Below are 21,362 nucleotides of genomic sequence, written 5' to 3'. Positions count from 1 at the left end.
TCTACCTGTCAAAATCATCTGTTAATTAATTTCTCATTTTCATGGACTTCTCTCTTAAGTATTAGAATGGGGGAGGGGCACCTGGGTGGCTCAGTTGGTTAAGTATCTGACTCTTGATTTGGCTCAGGTCATGATCTCATGGTTTGTGGGTTCGAGCTCCACATCAGGCTCTGTGCTGCCAACACAGAGCCTGCTTGGGATTCTCTCTCTCTATTCCTCCCTTCCTTGTGCTCTCTCTCTCTCTCTCTCTCAAAAACCAAAACAAAACAAAAAACACAACAACACCAAAAACAACAACAACAACAACAACAAAACAACTTAAAAAAAAGTATTAGAATGGGACAAGAGCTGGGCAGAGATGCAGTGTCTGTTGTTTGTCCTCACCCCTCCCTTCCCTGACCTAATTTTGCTCCCTTCATACTCCTGTACCCACTTCTAGGTTTTCCCTTCACCTTTGCGGTTTTCTATGATGGGCTTCTGTTTGGTTTTACCTGTGACATTAACACACGGTGGCATGCGTGGTTACTCTGTGGGATTGCCCTGCAGTAGAGGGCAAGAGCACTCTGGAGTCCAACTACTTGAGTTCAAATCTTGGTAATCTTGGACACTTAGCTTCTCCCCACATCATTTCCTCATCTGTAAAAGGGGATAAAGAATAAAAATAGAATAGAATAGTATTACAGTAAACATCAATTATTTCTTCTTCTAGATAGATTATCTCTAACAGATGTTTTCATTGCTTTTCGCTAGTGTCCAGTTTTTCATAAAGGCACTTAAATTTTTTTTTTCAACGTTTTTTATTTATTTTTGGGACAGAGAGAGACAGAGCATGAACGGGGGAGGGGCAGAGAGAGAGGGAGACACAGAATCGGAAACAGGCTCCAGGCTCCGAGCCATCAGCCCAGAGCCTGACGCGGGGCTCGAATTCACGGACCGCGAGATCGTGACCTGGCTGAAGTCGGACGCTTAACCGACTGCGCCACCCAGGCGCCCCCATAAAGGCACTTAAAAAAAAAAAAAAACCCTGACAAATCATGGCCTTTGCCTCTGGATAATGGAGAGTTGTCAGTATATGTTAGTAGGTCTTGTGCCATCAGCAAGACGGCAAAGAGCACAGGAAGGGGGAAGGATAAAGGGATTCTGTGAGGACAAAGTCAGCTTGTCTGGAGAGGTGTATCCACAACAGGCCACGCTATGATTGATGAGTTCTTTGTTGTGTTCTATTGACATGTCTAACAGTTTTGACACAGAAAAGCTGTTTTCTAGTTTTAAAGTTTAGATGTTTATATGAAACCTTTAATTGTTGTTAGTGCCAGGAAACAAATCAGTGTTGATGAAGATACATCTCCTAAGGAGGAATGAGATGTTGCAGTTCAGCAGGTAAAGAACTTTTCCACTGCCTTTGCTGGTCAGTATGACTTCTTGAAAAAGGAGTAGAAAAGTGAAATTTCTATTTTTTGTAACTGTAATGTGTTCTCCTAGGAATCCTTTTGCGATCACTCTGCTATAATTTAGTTTAAGTGGCACTTTTAGAAAACGAACAAGTTCTACTTTGCAAGCAAGTAGCAATCAAAGGGATAAATTCTTTTCTCTTTGAAAATAGAGTGAAATCACTTCCAATCTGATCTTTGCAACCCAATGCCTGCTGATACTGTGAGCATAAACACATTAGGCACCAGAGAGGAATGGCATCTGGATGCTGAGATGGGATCAGAATAGCCAGAATAAACACAAGCTGCCATCAGGGAAGCTGAATTCCATCATATCACATCATGTTCAAACATAATTCAGGGCAGTCATATACTGATGTGAGTAAAATCAGTTTTTGTTTTCTGTTTTCACATGTTAGACCTCTCTCCCTCCCCCCTCCCCCCCTCCCCCCCTCCCCCGCCCCGACTGGTTATAATATATAAATCAAGCCACAGCTGACAGTGATTTGCTTTCTTTATCCGGAAAAAGGCCTTTGACTCTAGTTCTGACTTGGCCTCACTGCACTGATCTTCATCACAGGCACTTTCTTTAATTCCCACAACAACATTAACTCCAGTTGTTGTGTTTTTTCCCCCACATATACATATCACAATAGCTCTTTCATTGCAGGATCACAAATTATATGCAGTCACCCTTATATGCTTCATGAAAGCAGTAAATTTAAAGAAAAGAGAGTCTATTTAAAACTTGAGACCAGAGACCATAGTTTATCTTATTTACAGTTTGGTTTAAAGATTGGTATTTAATCTTTATTAAATCATACATATCATACCACATGGTAATCCTGAAAAGTGCTACATATTTTTATTTATAGTTAAGGGAATAAAGCAAAATCCCCTTTTCAGTATGTTATCTTGCATTATTTACTCAGTGATAAATGACATTGCCTCACAGGTATGAGTTTTGCAATGAAAGACCCTATTGTAGCATATATTTATACCACGGGCGGGGTGGGGGTGCAGTGCAGGCTGTTAGAATTAGGGTTCCAGAGGGAATTTAAACTCTGAATATCTTGGTACTTTGTTCAGTTAAAACATATAGCTTAATGTTTCAACACTGCATTTTTACTTGAAGTAGAAGAAAAATAAAAAGAAATGAACAAAAGGGGAAAGCTTAATGTTAAAATGCTGGAAACCAAATAAAGTGACTGAAGGCATATTGGCATATCCTAAACTCAAAGATCAAAACTGTACCAGAGATAATGGTGATTATCTGATTGGCTTGTTTCTGCTGTTTAAAAATAACTTCAACTTTGGGGGCGCCTGGGTGGCGCAGTCGGTTAAGCGTCCGACTTCAGCCAGGTCACGATCTCACGGTCCGTGAGTTCGAGCCCCGCGTCAGGCTCTGGGCTGATGGCTCGGAGCCTGGAGCCTGTTTCCGATTCTGTGTCTCCCTCTCTCTCTGCCCCTCCCCCGTTCATGCTCTGTCTCTCTCTGTCCCAAAAATAAATAAAAAATGTTGACAAAAAAAAAAAAAAAAAAAAAAAAAAAACTTCAACTTTGAAAGTTTATTAACTGTTTAAGGCATCAGTGAACCATTGCTATCAAATTGGCAAGGTATTAAAATGAGCAGCTGAAAGAAGAGTTCTGAGGGGCCAGACACTTTAATAGCTACTCAAACTTTTGGGTGGAAAACCTGCTCCATGCTATGTCAACTTGTCCGTGATTCATGAGCATTTCTACTGAGAAGGAAAGAGCCAGGTATTTTGGAGAGAGGGTTAGTCTTTTAGAGTATACATTTGTCTTTAAATACAAAGAATTAAAAATTTAAAAGTAAGTAAGAGGAAATACCAATTTTAAATTAAAGTAGAAATTGGTCCAGGCCCCCTTTATTCAGAAGTTTGGATAATTTAAGCGGAAATGGGTTGCCGTCATGCTAAGCACAAAAACAAGAGCTTCCTAATAAATTGTTCTTATAAAATAAATAGTATTTTAGGACTAATATATTTGAGGCAAATGTGCTTCCCCAAATTCATTAAACACTTACAAGATATCATTCCATTGTTTTCTGAGCTACCATGATTTCTGATAAGTGTTATTCTGATGAGAGGCCAGATGTCATTTGTGTCATTTTCCTCCTGTATGTAATATCATTTTGTTCTGGCTAGTTTCAAGATTTTTTTCCTTATTTTTGGTTTTTAGCAGTTTGTGTCACACCTAGCTGTGGTTTCCTTTGCATTTATCTTGCTTGAGTTCTCAGATTCTTGAATCTTTAGATTTATATCTCTCACCAAATTTGGAAAATTTTAACTATTCTAAAAATAAATGGTTTCTTTTGTGATACTTTCAGATTTACCAGAAGATTTGCAAAGATACTATAGAGTTCCCATATATGTATCACCCAGCTTCCCATAATCTTACATAATCATGGTGTATTTGTTAAATTATAAAAGTAAATTGGCACAATGCCACTAATAACTACAGTTTTCCCACTAGTGTCCTTTTTTATTTTCTTCTTTTCCTGTTTTGGGATCCAGTCTAAGATACTACATTACATTTTATCATCATGCCCTAAGCCTCCTTCAATCTGTAACAGTTTTTGAGATTTTACTTGCTTTTCATTGTGTTGACAATTTTGAAGAATACTGGACAAATATTTTTTAGAATGTCCTTCAGTGTGGGTTTGTCAGATGTTTTATAATACTTAAACTGAGCTTATGGATTTGGAGAAGAATACTACAGAGGTCAGGTGCCCTTCTCAATGATTGAATCATAGGATGGGATAATGATACCAGAATGACTTATCACTGGTGATACTAACCTCGATAATGTGGTTAAGTTTATGTCTGCCACATTTCTCTTCTCTAAATTTTGTAGTTCTTCTTTTCCATTCTCTATTCTTTGGAAGTGAGTCACTAAGCGGAACTCATACTCAAGGGGAAGGAAGTTAAGCCTTACCCCTGCCTTTTGGAAGAGGTAGTATCAATTTCTGTTATTTGGAATTATTTAAGGAAGATGTTCCCTTCTTCCCCATTTATCAATCATTTGTTTTTATCAAAATTGAGTTATAGGTGTTTATTTTACTCTTTGGGTTCTAATCCAATACTGTCATTATTTATTTTCCTGCTCAGATTGTTCTACTTTTGGCTATTGGAAGCTCCTGCAGTTAGTTCCTGTGTCCTTTTGAGATGCCCATTCTCCCCTACCCACTGCCTTTTTTTTTTTTTTTTTAAGCTTTCTTACTTTTGGGATCTATATGATGCTGTAGGCTCATCTTCTGTTTTTCCTGCCCCAGTCCTAGAATCAGCCCTTCCTCCTAGGAGTTCCTTTCATTGGAAAATGGTATTTAGGAACCGTAACCTGGGTGCTGGTTGTTGTCACTGCTCATTATTTTTTAATGTATTCTTTGCTGCAGCATTCTTATTCACCTGTTCTTCTTGGACTTCAGTTCTATATATGTTAAATCTTTGACCCAAAGTACCTGGGACTCTGTTCATTGATTCATATTTTTTCTCCCTGGTCTTCAGATTGCTAATAATAATATTTGCTATATAAATATTGCCATATAAATATTTTTGCTATATAAATATTTTCAAGATTACTTATTCTTCTATAATCTCTGTTAAACTTCAGTAGATTTTTTATTTCAGACATAGTATTTTTCAGTTCTTAGAATTTCCTTTTTTTTTTTTTTTAAGAAATTTCTTTTTCTCTGCTGAGTGTACCTTAGTTCATTCATTATGGTATTTGTGTCCTTAACTATGATACTAATAACTGCTTTAAAGTCCTTGTTTGCTGTTTCTAGCATTCTAATATTTGGGTCCACTCATGTCAGTTTCCATTTGATTGCTTTTTAAGTATGGGTCATATTTTCCTGTTTCTTTTTGTGTTTAATAATTTTGGATTTTATCTTGGACATTGTGATTGATACTTTAGTAGAAACTGGATTTATGTTCCTCTGAAGAGTATTAATGTTTTGTATTTGTATTAGGAGGCAATTAACTTGGCTGAACTTAAACTTTCAACTTTGCCTTCCCTGAAGTGGGCAGCAGCAGAAATCTTACTTCAGTTCATTTAGCCATACTTGGACTATTTGGTCTGCCTCTAAATGCATGGTTCAGGGGTTCCATAGAAAGTTAGGCAGTATATATGCAGAATATGGGCCTCATACCTTTTCTGAAGTTTTCCTTCTTTACTTTCCAGGTACTGACTCAGTCCTGAACTCTGTTTTCTGATTTTTTAGCCAGTAAGGTTGCAGGTCTCAGTCTGAATTTTAGTAGTATAGTGCCAACTAGGGTCTGCCCTCAGATGAAAAGCAATAACCCAGGAAACTCAGTGCCATTCCCTTCTCCCAAGTGTTAACTCCCTACAGTTTCTGTTAGCTTTCTGTTCATTCTCATGAACCTTCAGATTTTTATTGTTGATGTCTAGAGTTTACGAGTGCTATCAATGAGAGGATTGGTTTGATATAAGCTACTCTGCTATTACCAGAAGTGGTACTCTCTTTCATTTAAGAGGAAGAACAATATTAATTAAACAATCAAACAAAAAATGTAAAATGAAAACTATAGTGCTATAAAGAAGTATACAGTGCTATGAGATCTAATAGGGAAATTGACTTAATCGGTGAGGTCTGGAAAGTTTTCCTTGAGGACATGGTTGGGAGAGAGAAAAAGTTAATAAAGAGAATAGAAGAGGATTCCACATAGTTGTTGAATGAATGAGCGATATGGTCCAGCTTTCTTTGCATCTTGGCTTCTTTGCATGTATTCTTATCCCCTCAGTCTTTAATCATCTCTCTAGGCTTCTGTGATGATGAAAGGGAGGGAATCTGTCGCTATGGTGCCTAGAAAGTTATACAGCAAACCATGGCCTGCATGAAAACTTCTTAAGCCAGGGGACTTGTGGCTGTGGACCATTTAATTGGTAAAGTGGATTTCGTGGGTTTCTGGTCAGTAAGATGAACTGAATTATGAGGAATTCCCCACCCACCCCCTTCAAGTATTTAGAAATGCTGGGGGCATCTGAGTGGCTCAGTTGGTTAAGCGTCCGACTCTTTTATCTGAGCTCAGGTTGTGATCTCAGGGTTGTGAGTTCAAGCCCCGTGTTGGGCTTCATGCTGGGTGTGGAGCCTACTTAAAAAACAACAATAACAAACAAAAAACTTACCAAGTATTTAGAAATGCTGGACAAAGTATAACACACACACACACACGCAGATTCACAACCAAGAAAGAGTTATCCTAGTTAACCAAAATGGAGAGGGAAAGTGTAGGCTTAATCGCAAGGGGGTTGGATCCTGATATATACCAAGGAAGAGGTGTTTGGCCATAGACCTAGTACCTGTGGAGAACTGAAACTGAGATACCTGTATAAAGCCAGAAGCCATGAAGGGGCAAATGGAGAAAGAAAATTCCATTACACTGTCTCAATAGAGAGGCAAGGAAAATTTCTGTCTACTTGGCGTTATACATGGAAAGAATTCCTCAGACTAAAGGAGCACACTGAATCTTGAGCAAGCCATATAAAAATAAATTCACATTTAAATACATCAAATGAGACAATAGAACATCAAAGATAATGAAAAAGTATAAAAGCTACTAGGGAGAAAAAAACAGATACATATCAAGAAATGCAGATTAATATCAAATGCCTTATCAGCACAAAGAAATGTCAGAATATAGTATAGTAATATGTTCAAAGTACTAAGTGAAAATAACTATCAGCCTAAAATCTACACTTAGTTAAGTGATCATTCAATAGTGAGGATATAATAATGACATTTTCAAACATATGGATGTTGAAAGTTTACTACTCATGGACTCCTGAAAGAATTACTAAAGACATACTTAAGTAACAAGGAAATTGTGGCTGAGTGTATTTTCCCAAAATGGCCATAACAGTGTCTACCTTCTCGCAGGCCACTCTGCAGTATGACCTAGCCACTCTCCCATCAAGACATGAAGTTGAGTTTCCTCTCCTTGAATCTGGACTAGCTTAGCTATACAACTCTTTTTGAAACCAATAGGATATGGTAGAGTGATACCACAGTGACTTTTGAGGCTAGGTCAGAAAAGGTCATTCAGCTTTCAACTGGTCCTTTGGGACACGTGCTCTGAGGCCCACCAGTTGCCATATAAGTTGTCCAGCTCTTCTGAAACCTCTATGTTAGATGGGCTGTGTATGACTGCTCCTGGTCATCAGAGCCCCCAGATGAGCCATCCTCTTACCACTGAGTGCCGTAGTCATTTTCATAAGATTCAGAAAATGGCCCAGCTGAGTGTTACCCAAATTCCTGACCCACGGAACAGAATCAAATGGTTGCTTTTTGAAGCCACAAAGTCTTGAGTTAATTTTTCAGGTAGCAATAGCAACTGGGACAAAATTGAACCCTGACAGGATGAATGGAATGCATAAATCAGTCATGAGTAAGGAATCTGGTAAACAAATACAAGTAAGTATTAACTTTTTTTTTTTTTTCCTAAGTTGGATGAGGGTTGTTAAAGATGTGATATTGGGCTGCCTGGGTGGTTCATTCAGTTAAGTGTCTGACTCTTGACTTCAGTTCAGGTCATGATCTCATAGTTCATGAGTTTGAGCCCAATGTTGGGCTCTGCACTGGTAGTACTGAGGCTGCTTGGTATTTTCCCTTGCCTCCCAGTCTCTCTCTGCCCCTCCCCCTCTTGCATGTATGCCCTCTCAAAATAAATAAACTTAAAAAACCCCACAATGTGATATTAAGACATTAGCAACAATAATGTGGAAGCTGATATATCAGAGAGTGGGGAAGAGGAGAGACTGAGGGTAAAACTTTCTAGGGTCTTATTATTTAGAAGACTACTAGAGATTGACGTTAAGTAGGCACGTTAAAGAAATAGATGGTATAACTTATGAAACAGTAGAGGGAAAAAATATTTCAGAAATGCAGCAAAAAGCAGAAAGTAAAAGCTAAGTAGCAAAGAAATCATGGTAGATAGAAGACACAAAATAGGGGCGCCTGGGTGGCTCAGTCAGTTAAGCCTCTGGCTTTGGCTTGGGTCATGATCTCACATTTCGTGAGTTCGAGTCCTGTGTCATGCTCTGTGCTGACAGCTCAGAGCCTGGAGCCTGCTTGGGATTTTGTGTCTTCCTGTCTCTGCCCCTCCCATGCTCACGATCTGTCTCTCTCTCTCTCTCTCTCTCTCTCTCTCTCTCAAAAATAAATAAACATTTAAAAAAGAAAGAAAGAAAGAAAGAAAGAGAAAGAAAGAAAGAAAGAAAAAGAAAGAAAACATAAAATAAATTGGTTGAGATGAGATCAGTGCTGTTATAGCAGTAATCATGATAAATGTTAAGTAAATTAACCTCAGTTATTAAAAATGATAATTATATGTTTTAAATACAGCCAACTGTTGCTTTAAAAGGATACTCAAGGCAAAACAACCCAGAGCAGTTAACAATAAAAATAAAGAGATAAAAAAGATGTATCAGTTAAAAACAAACCAAAAGAAAGTTGGTGTGGCAATACTAATCTGAGGCCAAATGGAATTTCTAGGTGTTTCACCCAGGGAACACTTGCACCAGGAGACCTATATAGGGATGTTCATTGTAGCATGGTGTATAATAATGACAAATTTAAAAGGATTTAAGTATCAGTAGGGAAATGTGTAGATAAATTGTAGAATATTCATATAGGGACACTAAGCAGCATTTACAAGACATGAGCCAGATTTATGTGTATCTACATGGCTGTATTTCAAAACCACTGAGTGAAAGAAATAAGTTACAGAGTAATATGTCAGTGTGACATTTCTAAATACAAAATAATACATTTGTGCTTCTAAGATTCCTTCTAATTCTGAAATTATTTTATCAAATTTCACAGCAATAAGCTATGTTCCTATGATTATATGCATTTGAGTGTCTGAGGAACTGTGCCCAGAAACAGTATACTTCAGCAAGTAAACTGGCTGTCATTAAGAGCAATCACTGTATTCTACAGAAGGAACACACTTGGAATAGCAGAAAGCTATCTTCCTCTGAACAAGTAGTCTGTAGAATGAAATATTTTGTAACCACTCGTAGTGTGCTCAGTGGTATACGGTAAATTTCTCCTTTTCCCTTGACTTGCTTACAAGGAAAGAGATGTGGCATAAAGAGGGACAGGTATGAGAAGAAAAAGTGAGAACCATTTGGAGAAAGATGTTTTTTAAGCCATAACTTTCTACTAGAACCTATGCAAGCCAGAATCCCTGCTCTGTAGATAGCTAGACATAGAAGTCATAAATGACCTCAGATGTCAATTCCACAGATATTTGCTGAGAACCTACTGTGTACGTTCTACTCAACGTGGCCATGCATACAAAGATGAATCAGGAATCTCTAGTTGTTTTTAGACCATGGAAGGGTAGAGGTAACTGCAGAATGAGGCAGGATAAGGGAAGGGTCATGAGAATCACACATGTGGCTTTGTAGCTTGAAAGGAGAGTGAAATTATTTTCTTTAGAGGTATCTGGAATGGCTCTACAGAGGCTATTTTACACATTTGTAGGTGTGTGCACTTCTGTTTGGCGAGTGAAAGTGGCAGGGCAGTTTCTTCAGTGTGCCATAACTGTTTAGTATTTGATCCTCTCTTTTGCCCCCTCCTCCCACGTTTCTCAAGAAAAATATTGCTGTACGTTAATCCTTTTGAAGCCTTTACTGGTGTTGCTAAGACAATCATTTAAGCGTTTAAAATACATACCACACAGTACACTTATTTTAGAGGCAGCAGTGGTTAGCCACTGGAAACTAACCATTGGGTTTGATAAAGGGGGGGAATTTTATATGTTATGGCTTATGACAGAGAATGGAAAAATGCTTCAGTGAGACAAACTGGCATTTTAAATTGGAGCACAATAATAGCAAAAAGTGCTGAAGTCAACAGACTGCTTAGAAATATGGTTACTATTTGCTGAGAGAAGCCTTACAAGGTGGCCACGTACTCGCATTTGCAACCACAGTTAGTTCAGTTCTTCCCTAAACGTGGGGCTGTTTAGGGACATCAGTGAGAGTTGTGAACTTGTCGAGAAAGGAGATTCAGGTCATCTAAGAATCCAAGGCAAGGAGGAAATAGGTGTAATAAGCAACGAGTTTAACAGACTTACATACATATTGTACACAGCTTAGGTTGGAAACCATGCAGAGGTGACCGTGATCTTCTGAATCTTCTGGGGCTGGCCTAAAAATTCTCCTTTCCCCACAAAGCTATTACAGTATGAAATGAGTCTAGTCCATATGACTTGAAGGATAGGAATGGGAGCATGGGAATACAGGAAGACAGTCTTAGGAGGAGACATTTGATTTATGACTTGGACAACATAAAGACAATGGCTACAAGAGCTGGAGAATGAGAATTGCAAGGGAAAGAATTGGCAAGGAGAAAAGCATCAGAAATGAGTGACCTTGGCACATTGCTTTACCTCTCTGGGCCTCATTGTCATGATTTGTAGAACTAGACAGTTGCATTAAGCCCTAAGGAATCTGTCAGTTCCAGAATGCAAAGAAATAAAAACTTAGTTAACATAGGCAGCAGGGTCGAATGTTTTTGTTTGTTTTTATTTTTTTCCAGTTTAATTGATGTAATTGACATACAACATTGTATTAGGTTAAGGTGTATAACATACTGCTTTGATATGGATATATTGCAATGTTTGTTTTTGAAGATGGCAGCCCCTGGGAGTGTTTGAAACATTGGGAATAGGATAGAAACACTGAGAGGAAGAAGATGTTGGCAAGAGAAAAACATTTTTTGTCAAATGTAAGAAGATTCCAAATTAGTAGGAGGAGATAGAGTTTGAGGGAAAGCTTCTTATTTCTGATATTTCCTGTCTTGTGAAGGGTGCTTAATTACTGTAAAATTCTTGATCACTTTACTCCTTCCCTCTTAAAGGAGGTGGAGCGGGAAGAAGAAATCGAGCATGTTCTGTTCCTTTGAGTTCCTCCCTTTTGCTTTTAGGCCAGCAGTCCTGACCTTGGAGGGCTATTCTCCTTACTTCTCCAGGCCCTAATTCTTACCTGGAGAGGGTACCTTTTGTGGGAGCTTTGACCTGATCCAGTGTTTCCTGTGACCCTGGGGGTAAATCTATTGAATTTTGGGATTGAGTTTTCAGGTACCTTTGGCTCCCACACTAAACCATATTCTCCAGTTTAACCTTCACCTGTAATAATAGTGATATTTTGGTATCCCTCTGCCATATCCTCATCTTATATTTCAGTGTGTTCAGAATTTGAGTGGGCAAGAAGAGTGCTATTCATTTGGCCCTTTCATACCCCAGAAGCTAGGATTCAAGGGGAAAGGAATTAGCTTTGGGGAGAAGGGATACTATTGTTTTCTTTGAGTCAAAAAGGAGAAGGCAATAGTTGTGAAGAACTACAGATACTTGAGCCATGAGGGAGTTTCAGAGATTTGAAATAATCTCAGTAAAGTGGGAGGCCAAATAGTTAGCCGAGAATGAGTCAGCAGGCATGGAACTGGAAAGTTAAGAAAAGATTTAGAACTGCAGCTATGGGGAGTGTACTCAAGAATCCATGGAAGAGAAGCAAATGATTCCAGTTAGGGTGAAGAGGTGATGTTAACAGGCTTGGATGGATGGGATTCTCAAGCTGCCTTATTATCGGCCACCAGGGACAAAAGTGGTGACAACTGCTCTATAGAATACATTTTATTCTTAAATTATATTAATTTTTACAAGTAAATGAAAGGATCTATTAGGGTTAGACTATGAATTATTCTTTACATGACAAGTTCAATTGCTTTCATGCAGAAAAGAAAACACTCTGTCTTCCTCCCTTGGCCTATTGATTCTTCTAGAGCCCAGGCGAGTGCCAACTTCTTTATAAAGTAATCTCAAAATATTCTTTGCATCCCTGATTTCTCTCAGTTCCTATTACTTTTAAAGTCAAACTGTATATTGCCACATACAGTTTGGTGAAGGGTGGGAGAATAGAGAGTAAGGAAGGATTTCAGGAGGTGATTGCACTTGAACTGGGTATGGAGACAGAATAGAATTTGGCAGGTGGCTATGGGAACACTCCAGGTATGGCCACTGCCTAGTCCAAAGAGCATGTCATATTTAGGGACAGACTGTTGAGCAGGCCCTTTGGCTAGAGGACACGGATGCAAAGGGAGTATGGTCTCCGTGCCGGGAAAATAGCTTGAAACCAGATTGGACAAGGATGCAGGAAGCCAGGTTTTCCATCCCCCTCCCGCTTAGGGTAGGTAGGATTTTCCTGAGGAAGTAGCCTGTGGAGAGGTAGAAAATGAAAATTCAATAGGTTTGATTTCTGGAATGAGATTCTAAAAGGAAGGAAATAAGAGTCTAGTAGACAGGCAGATAAAATCTGAGGGGAAGTGAGGAGGAGTTAAGCAGAATAAAAAGGGAGGGTTCAGTTTTACTTGAAAAGTCAAGCAAGTGATGTTTTGTAGTTGATACAAGAATACCTCCTGATATGTAGAAATACAAAGATTATTTTAAATATATCTACCCTGTCAGAGTTGTTATTTTCTTTCCCCCATTTTCATTTTTGGTAAAAGAATAAAAAATAAAGAACAGCATATGCTGAAAGAAATTAGGTACACAACAGGGACTGAAATAATTTCAAATAATTTTTCTTATAGCCGGATTGCTATTATAAAATAAGAATACATTTTGATTCAGAACTTTTATGAAGAACTTGGGCATTTTATTACAACATCTGTTTCTACATTTTAATTTCTCTTTTTCCTTTTATAGGTATTTGCATACTACTTTTTTTTCAAGTGAGAAGACCTTTTTGTTTGCCACAAGAAGGCTATTATCCAGAATGTTAATGGGTTTTCAGCTATTAAGATGTAATGATATACCTTGAGTATTTAACTATAAATTTGAAAAATCTCCATGAACAATCTCAAAGGAATACTTAGAATGCACTCCTGGTAAATTGGCTCATTTTCCTGTAATTTACTGGAAGTGCTGATATGAGAGCAGGCCTAATGTGAAAAGTACATTAATCCCTGGAGTTACATTTTATGTATTAAATTATTACTCTCAAAGAATAAAACGTATGAGGCCATTTAGCCTTCGTTCACATTTGTTACTTAGAATCACAGTAGAGAAACAATCACTTATCTTTGATGCACAAAATTAGAAATGATGCATTTAATATCTTTTAAAACAAGAGGCGCAGTGATGCTCAGTTATGCTTTTGCATAACAATTGCTCTTTCCCAGAACAAGGACTGTTCTAGTTAAGAGCAAGAATCTTCAGGCTTTGTGGAGGCCCCTTTCATTCCATTGGTAATTGAAATATTTTTAGAAACCCATAATGCAGCCTTCTTTGATGTCAGTCAGAAAGATTAGTCTGCCTTCTAGCCATGAGCTTCTACCACATTGGGGGATTATTTAAGGAGGGAGTCAGTTTGCTGAAGTGAAGCAGTGGTTGTAGGAACATTTAGGGTCTTGTTTGGAATTTTGTCTAATGGTGTTTTTCTTCTTTGCCAGGGGACTGAAAGAGCCATGATTATGACATCAGGTATTTTTTTGGTAAGCGGCCATTTATGATTCCGGAAGATTAAGGCAGCTAGGAAGCCCCTTCTGAGATTTTAACAAAGCTCTTGAACAACAACCAACGCCATGGACACAAAGCTGGACCCTTCCCAGGATGACCTACCTCTCATGGCCAACACCAGCCACATACTTGTGAAGCACTATGTACTGGATTTAGCTGTGGACTTTGAAAGTCAAATCATCGAGGGCACCATAGTGCTTTTCTTTGAGTCTGGAAACAGATTCCAGAAACAGAGTGGGTCCACCAAGGAACCCTGCCGATCAGAGTCAAACGAAGCCTGCAGATTTAGGATGCCTGAACCCTGCCATAGTCCTGTGACAGATACAAGGACCTTCTCCTCTAAAACAAGATCTAATGATTTTACAATCTGTGGTAAAGGTGAAAAAGATACTTCTGGTAAAGATGGTAACCATGACAACTGGGAACAGGCTTCTGGGATTTCTAGCTCAAAGTACTGCTGTGACACAGGGAATCATGGGAGTGAGGATTTTTTGCTAGTGTTGGACTGCTGTGATTTATCTGTGTTAAAGGTTGAGGAGGTGGATGTTGCTGCTGTGCCAGGTATTGAAAAATTGACAAGGTCTCCCAAGCTCACAGTTGTTTCTGAGGAGCTCAGGAATCAGATTGTGTGTGAACTTGTGACTCTGCCTGCAGATCGTTGGAGGGAGCAGTTAGACTATTATGCTCGTTGCAGCCAGGCTCCTGGCTGTGGGGAACTCCTGTTTGACACTGACACTTGGAGCTTGCAGATCAGGAAGACAGGGGCTCAGACAGCTACTGACTTTCCTCACGCCATAAGGATACGGTACAGCACCAAACCCCAGGGGCGATCAGTTACCTGGACCTCAGACCAGAGTGGCAGGTAGGTTATCTGGGCGCCCCACAGCCCCCTGCCCGTTCATCTCACACACTGGGAGAGGAGCCTTTGCAGGGACACTCTCAGGAGACAGTCTCTGCAAAGATGCTCCTCTTTATTCTGTGGCATTACCCATCTAGCCTCAAATCCCTAGACCCACGGTGAAGCAGGTAAATTCCCAGGCATGCTCAACTCTTAATGGGATTATTTCCCTTAAATCAGGATGAAAAGATTACCTTATTAAGCCCCTGTATTTCTGAGTTAGGAGATTGAAAGGCAAGCCTAATGATTAAATCCCGAGCCTACCTCTCTGTTGGGATCTCTGCTGGCGACTTGAGTGCTGTAGATGGAAGCGATATGTGGCTCTGAGCAAATACTTTCTCAAAGTTCCTTCAGATTCCCCCTGAGGGAACAAACTGCCGCCAAGCTTTGTTGGTGTGAGGCCTGCTAAAGTGGTTCCAAATAACGCCAGCTCTGCTTGGGGACTTTTCTTACTGTACCTGTGTCTTGGCAGCTGTGCCTCCCAGACTGTCAGTTGTCAGGTAGCGTGAACCCCCACAACACTGGAATGGTGTATTTTTGTGGGGTGTGGCGGTCCTGCTGAGACTGCACACTTGCTCCTTTGGCGCTGATTCTTCATATTTGACACCAGGAGCCTCTGGGTTTTTCGTGTGGAGAGAAGGAATTGATGAAGCATCAATTTCCAAGGGCACGTTAGGTTAGGCAGCCATTTGTTCTGTTCTTCTTGCCCTTCCTCCCACAATTGTTCGAGGTTTTTAGAATTTGAGGATTTTTAAATCAAACTTTTTTGATTCCTCATTATTTTACTTATGTCTTTGTGCTAATGTACTGCAAATCGATAGGAATGCTGATCTCCATGATCTTGTTTTGAGCGCCTTCTTTTATGGCATCAGACTCCCTTGACAGAAGTGGTCGTCTCTGGAAATTGCTTAGATCTCTTCCCTAACCCCCTTCCCCCTCAAACCTTTTAGATTTGCTTTTTTTAAAGCATCACTTTAATTTTGGGCTCTAATTATCCTATTCCTTGCCTCCAATCTTACCTCTCTGCTCTGGTCTCCCACTCTACTTACAATGAGTTCAGTTCTTGCCTTATTTCTGTTGGAGTCTGAGACAGTCTTTGGGAAATTGCAGGGTTGGTACAAACTTACACCAGTACAAAAGCATACTGATTTATGTATAGAATAACTTATTGGATATTCTTGGGAAACCAGGAGAGAAAGAAACAAGTGTTCTTTTTTTTTTTTCTTTTTTAAGTTTATTTATTTATTTTGAGACAGAGGGAGAGCGCCAGCAGGGGAAGGGCAGGGAGAGAGGGAGAGAAAGAATCCCAAGCAGGCTCCGTGCTGTCAGTACGGGGCCTGATGCGGGGCTCAATCTCACAAACCGGGAGGTCGTGACCTGAGGAGAAATCAAAAGCTGGACACTTAACTGACTGAGCCACCCAGGCTCAAAGAAACAGGTGTTCTAATTGTATCTTTAAAATTTTTTGAAATTATTAAGGATAGGGTTTTCAATGAGATTTAACAACATATGGTCTCTGAATACTTGATTAGGAAATCGGTTTTTAATACTCCTAGATATTTCATTTTTGAAATAAAATAATGGGGAAGAAGAATCTATTAATAGTAATTGGAAGAAATATTCATTAATGGCCTCACACATGGCTTCCTTCTCAGTGCTCACTACACAGAAAGAGATTAGATTTTTGAATTACGTTCCATGTCAGGTGTGAATTACGTATGGATAAATGCTGCTTTCTGTAAAGGAACTGAAGGGGTGCTTGGGCACATCTTGTTCCTGCAAAGGTTGTCTTGGCAAATTTACTTGTAATGTTTCCTCTTCTGATAATTCAATAAAATGCATGATCATAGCAGGAGTTTAAACTGCATCCTTGGAAATTTGTGATTATGTGTTAGTAAATAAATGGCATTTATGCAGCCTTACGAGGATAATAAATTTTGTTTTAAAAAAGAAATCCTCAAAAGATGTTTCCTCTCCCTTTTGTCTTTTTTTGGGGTAATTTATGGCCACTAAATCTTTTTAAACTCTCCCACATGCTTAAGAATAAATCTAGGTGTATATTGGTAACTGTTTGGATAGTTTAAGGACTTTAAAATGCCTAAGGATCCCAGGTTGCTAGACAGAAAAAATTCCTCAGTGATAAGAAGTTAATCATCATCAGGGTTACTAGGCTTTATGAATACGATTGTGTGAAAATAGAAAATTTTACTATTGTATGAAAAATATAATTGGGTAGAGCTTATTTTCTCCAAGGCATAGAGTCTGCTTTTATTAAAACTAACATTTTATCCTTGAGTGGCAGAATACTATCTGTATACCTACCATAAATTCTTAGTCCTGGATAAGAAATGTTTTATTCTCATTTTACAATTAGGAAAATTGGATAAAGTTACTGAAAGCTCCTAGAAAAATCCATGTTTCAATTATAAGAGGGAACTATGTTTCTTACTTTTGATCTTTACCATGTCCATTTTTATGTGCAAAGATTTCAATATGTTTAAAAAATAATTACATTAGTTTTCAATAAATTTCTATTTTTAATCAGTAGAAACTTAAGAAAATCTCTAAATTGTTAATACCTTCCCTTTTGAGTTCCATCAGTACCTTCTCCCCTTGTCACGCTCCCCCTGCCCCATGTTGAAAATAAAACTTAAATTATTTAATTTGATAATATATAAATAATTATCATTTAGGAGATCAGAGGATCCCAGGCTGGAATGCACATTGTGACCAAACAATCTAACTGTATTAAAAATGTATGAAACAACCTCGCTGGCGGGGGTTGGGGGAGAAGGTGCTGACCTGTCACTTTGGAAATGAGGGGAGTCTGTAAAACTAAAGGCAAAAGGCAGTGCACCTCAGTACTGTGCTGTAGTTGATTAAGGTATTTCCCATGGGGATACAGGTTAACAAGTCCAGGACCACTATACATGTCTACTGGAATTGAGGAATTCAGTCAGTTATGTAAACCTGGGAACCAGGTTTCCTACTTTTGAAGTGGGAGGTTACAGAGAGCCAGGGGAGGACCCTAGAATGATCTATGTGCTGATAGATTAGAATTGGAGGCATCACTGTAAACTTATGTTTGGCTTAAGAGGGATACAGATGGTTGTATGTAGAAATACTGTAATTATAAGTAGGTGTTTTCCAAGGGTTAGCATGAAAGCATAAATTTCCTTGCTTGTCAGCCAAGAGGGTCTAAAAGCACAGTGCCTGGATCTTGGTTTTTACCATTCTCCAGTAAGGAAACCAGGGCTTCTTGGAGGAATGGCTAGGACTGGAGGAAATAGACAAGATGAGCCCTGGACACCTTGTAGTGCCAGAAAATAAGGAAGTGCTCAAACAGCAGCAGTAGTAGCCTGCAATTGCGAGTATATGCCCAAGGTCCAAGGAGCCATCTGAAAGAACTCCTAATGAACAAAGCTGGGCAACAATGTAAAATAGTTTTGGATGATGACCTAAAGTATAAAATAAATATTCATGAGTTCACATTGATATAAATATTTGAATAAACAAATGGAGGCGAACAGACAAATCTAAGGTATAGAAGTTGTCCAAATTATGTAGATACTCTATCCTCAAGGAGATGGAACATAACTCCTGGCTCCTTACCAAGTATGGACTGAGAAAAATGAGTAACTTTACATTAGAAAAACCTGACAATCATGACCTGTCAGTGAGGAGGTCAAAATTAACATCAGTAGTGATGAGTCATGTTGATAGTGTGTACCCTTGGTATGATGTGATGAAATGACATCTTTGTGATTGTCCTCCCTCCAAACCCATCATCCCAATGGAACCAAGAGAAAAACATCAGATAAATCCCAGTTGAGGGACATTCAAAAAATACCCAACCTGTACTCCTCAAAACTCTCAGGGCTAACATAAACAAAGAAAAGAAAGTCTTAAACTGTCACAGTCCAGAGGAGCCTAAGGAGACATGAAGGAGATAAAAATAGTATATCCTGGAACAGAAAAAGGATATTAGGGAGAACCAAGGAAATCTGAATAAAATACAGACTTTAGTTAATAATGTATCAATATTGGTTTATCAGTTGTGACAAATATACTAACGGAAAATGTTAATAAAAGTGAGTATGGGGTAAATGGGAAATCTATGTATTATCTTTTGCACTTGTAAAAATAAATCTAAACCTGATCTAAAATAATGTTTATTAAAAAAATAAACTACAAATTTGGAAAGCAGTCACCATCTTTATACCTTAAAACCTCCTTTTTGTAAGGGAGATTTTTATCAAGTGACCGTGTTTTCTGGGGAACTGAAAATGTATTTGAAGCTATAATAGAGTATTTCTTCCAATAGTTTTCAGTAATTTCTTCTTCCCCATTATTATTCTAGTTCTAAAGTGAGATATCTGGGGGTGCCTATGTGGCTCGGTTGATTAAGTATCCGACTTCCGCTCGGGTCATGATCTCACCACTCGTGAGTTGGAGCCCTGCGTCAGGTTCTCTTCTGACATCTTAGAGCCTGGAACCTGCTTCAGATTCTGTGTCTCTATCTCTCTCCCCTTCCCCCACTCATGCGTTGTCTCTCTCTCTCTCTCTCTCTCTCTCTCTCTCTCTCTCTCTCTCTCTCTCTGTCTCTCTCTCTCTCAAAAGTGAATAAACATTTAAAAACATTTTAAAAAAATAAAGTGAGATATCTGGTAGTGTGAAAGCTACAGTTTCCTACCGAGGTTTAGCCATTGTGGGATTATGGAAGATCTTGAACTGAAATGCTCTTTCTTGCCTCAGTCATTACAGGTGACATTTAAAAAGGACTGCCGGGGCGCCTGGGTGGCTTGGTCGGTTAAGCGTCTGACTTCGGCTCAGGTCATGATCTCACGGTCCGTGAGTTTGAGCCCCGCGTCGGGCTCTGTGCTGACAGCTCAGAGCCTGGAGCCTGCTTCCGATTCTGTGTCTCCCTCTCTCTCTGACCCTCCCCCATTCATGCTCTGTCTCTCTCTGTCTCAAAAATAAATAAACGTTAAAAAAAAATTTGAAAAAAAAATAAAAAGGACTGCCAAAACAAACATGTATGTAACAATTTGATACAACATGCTTCTTGAAAACCCTGTTTATGTTTTGTAGTGTGAATGTGTGTGCCCTCTAAAACTATTTTGAAGAACTATTTCAGAACAGGGACTGAGTCAAGAATGTGTTAAGGAGTTATTGTTAAGCTGGGAAGGAAAGGGACTTAATATCTTTTTGGTTCTAGATCCCTAGTATACCTAAGAAAAAAATTTTTAGAAATGAAAATCTTTAAGGGTGGTGCCTGGCTGGCTCAGTTGGTTAAGTGTCAGACTCTTGATTTCAGGTCAGGTCATGATCCCATGGCCATGAGATCAAGCCTGAGTCCGCTTAAGATTCATTCTCTCTCTCTCTCTCTCTCTCTCTCTCTCTCTCTCTCTCTGCCCCTCCCCTCTAGATCTCTGCCCCTCCCCTGCTGGAGTGCGTGCATGCTCTCTCTCTCAAAAAAAAAAAAAAAAAAAAAAAAGTCTTAAAAAAAAAAATAAAGAAGGGGTGCCTGGGTGGCTCAGTCAGTTAAGCATCTGACTCTGGATTTCAGCTCAGGTCATGATCTCACAATTTCTTGAGTTCGAGCTCTACATGGGCTCAGTGCTGACAGTGTGGAGCCTGCTTGAGATTCTCCCTCTTTCTCTGCCCCTTCCCCACTGCACTCTCTCTGTCTCTCTCAAAATAAATAAATAAATTTAAGGGAAAAAAAAGAAATGGAAATCTTTAATTCAAAGTTTATGTACGTTTCCATTTACTTTTCTTTTCCACTGAATAAAATGTTATTTAAAACCAAAGCATTCTCTCTGGTAACCCATTCTCTTTTCCCTTAGGATCATTATAATAGTCGTGGAACCAGCCAAGTGGTGTAGATAATCTGGGTTTAAGCTGATGACATCACTGAACAGGAGTTGGAGTTGAAATTCAGTTAAATATAGGAAATTTATTTTTAAAGCCCCACTTACTTGGATCATCGTTAAAGATAAGGAAACTGATTAGGAAAATACACTATAATTTAAAGTAATATTAAAAGTTTTTAATTCCTTACATCACTATGATGTTGTTTTAGACAAGACCAGAATGAAGTTGGCAAGATACTAAAGAGAATAATTTTTTTCAATTATGTTTATTATTTAGCTATTGGACCAAGGAAAATGTAGACTTCAGGAGTATTTTTAGTTTGATATCAAAACCAGATGTTAAAACATGTTCCCCCTCCCCCACTGAAGTAGTTTCATTGTTTAATATCTCACTATAAAGGAAAGATTTAAGAGAATTGAGCAGATCTTTTGGAAGAGATTTCAGGTCTGAAAGGAACATTTCTACAGCTAATCCTTTTTTTTTCTTGCTTGCTGCAAGAAACCAATACAAAATTCATGAGGACTGAGGTAGGGATGCACAATAATGCTGTGATACCATTGTAAGAGGAGGAAGTGATAGTCCCAAACTTAA

At 38.9% G+C, this 21,362-nt stretch overlaps 1 protein-coding gene across 16 annotated transcripts in view; it reads left to right on the top strand.

Moving 5' to 3' along the window:
* Window positions 1-21,362, top strand: part of AOPEP (aminopeptidase O (putative)) — a 345,091-nt gene that overhangs the window by 22,898 nt on the left and 300,831 nt on the right. For 15 of the 16 annotated variants that reach the window (XR_009251735.1, XR_009251737.1, XR_009251738.1 and 12 more), the window contains exon 2: window positions 13,930-14,858. Coding sequence is in view for 12 of the 16 variants with exons in the window: in XM_058695511.1 (XP_058551494.1) it covers window positions 14,062-14,858 (797 nt within the window). In the remaining 4 variants the exon portion in view is untranslated. Of the gene's footprint in view, window positions 1-8,673; window positions 8,760-13,929; window positions 14,859-21,362 lie in introns of those variants that run through there. The other variant, XM_058695508.1, reaches the window with a different exon arrangement.

This window comes from Neofelis nebulosa, chromosome 12 (genome assembly GCF_028018385.1).
Source record: "Neofelis nebulosa isolate mNeoNeb1 chromosome 12, mNeoNeb1.pri, whole genome shotgun sequence".
NCBI classification, from domain to species: Eukaryota; Metazoa; Chordata; class Mammalia; order Carnivora; family Felidae; genus Neofelis; species Neofelis nebulosa.
This window is presented reverse-complemented; position numbering and strand designations above follow the sequence as displayed.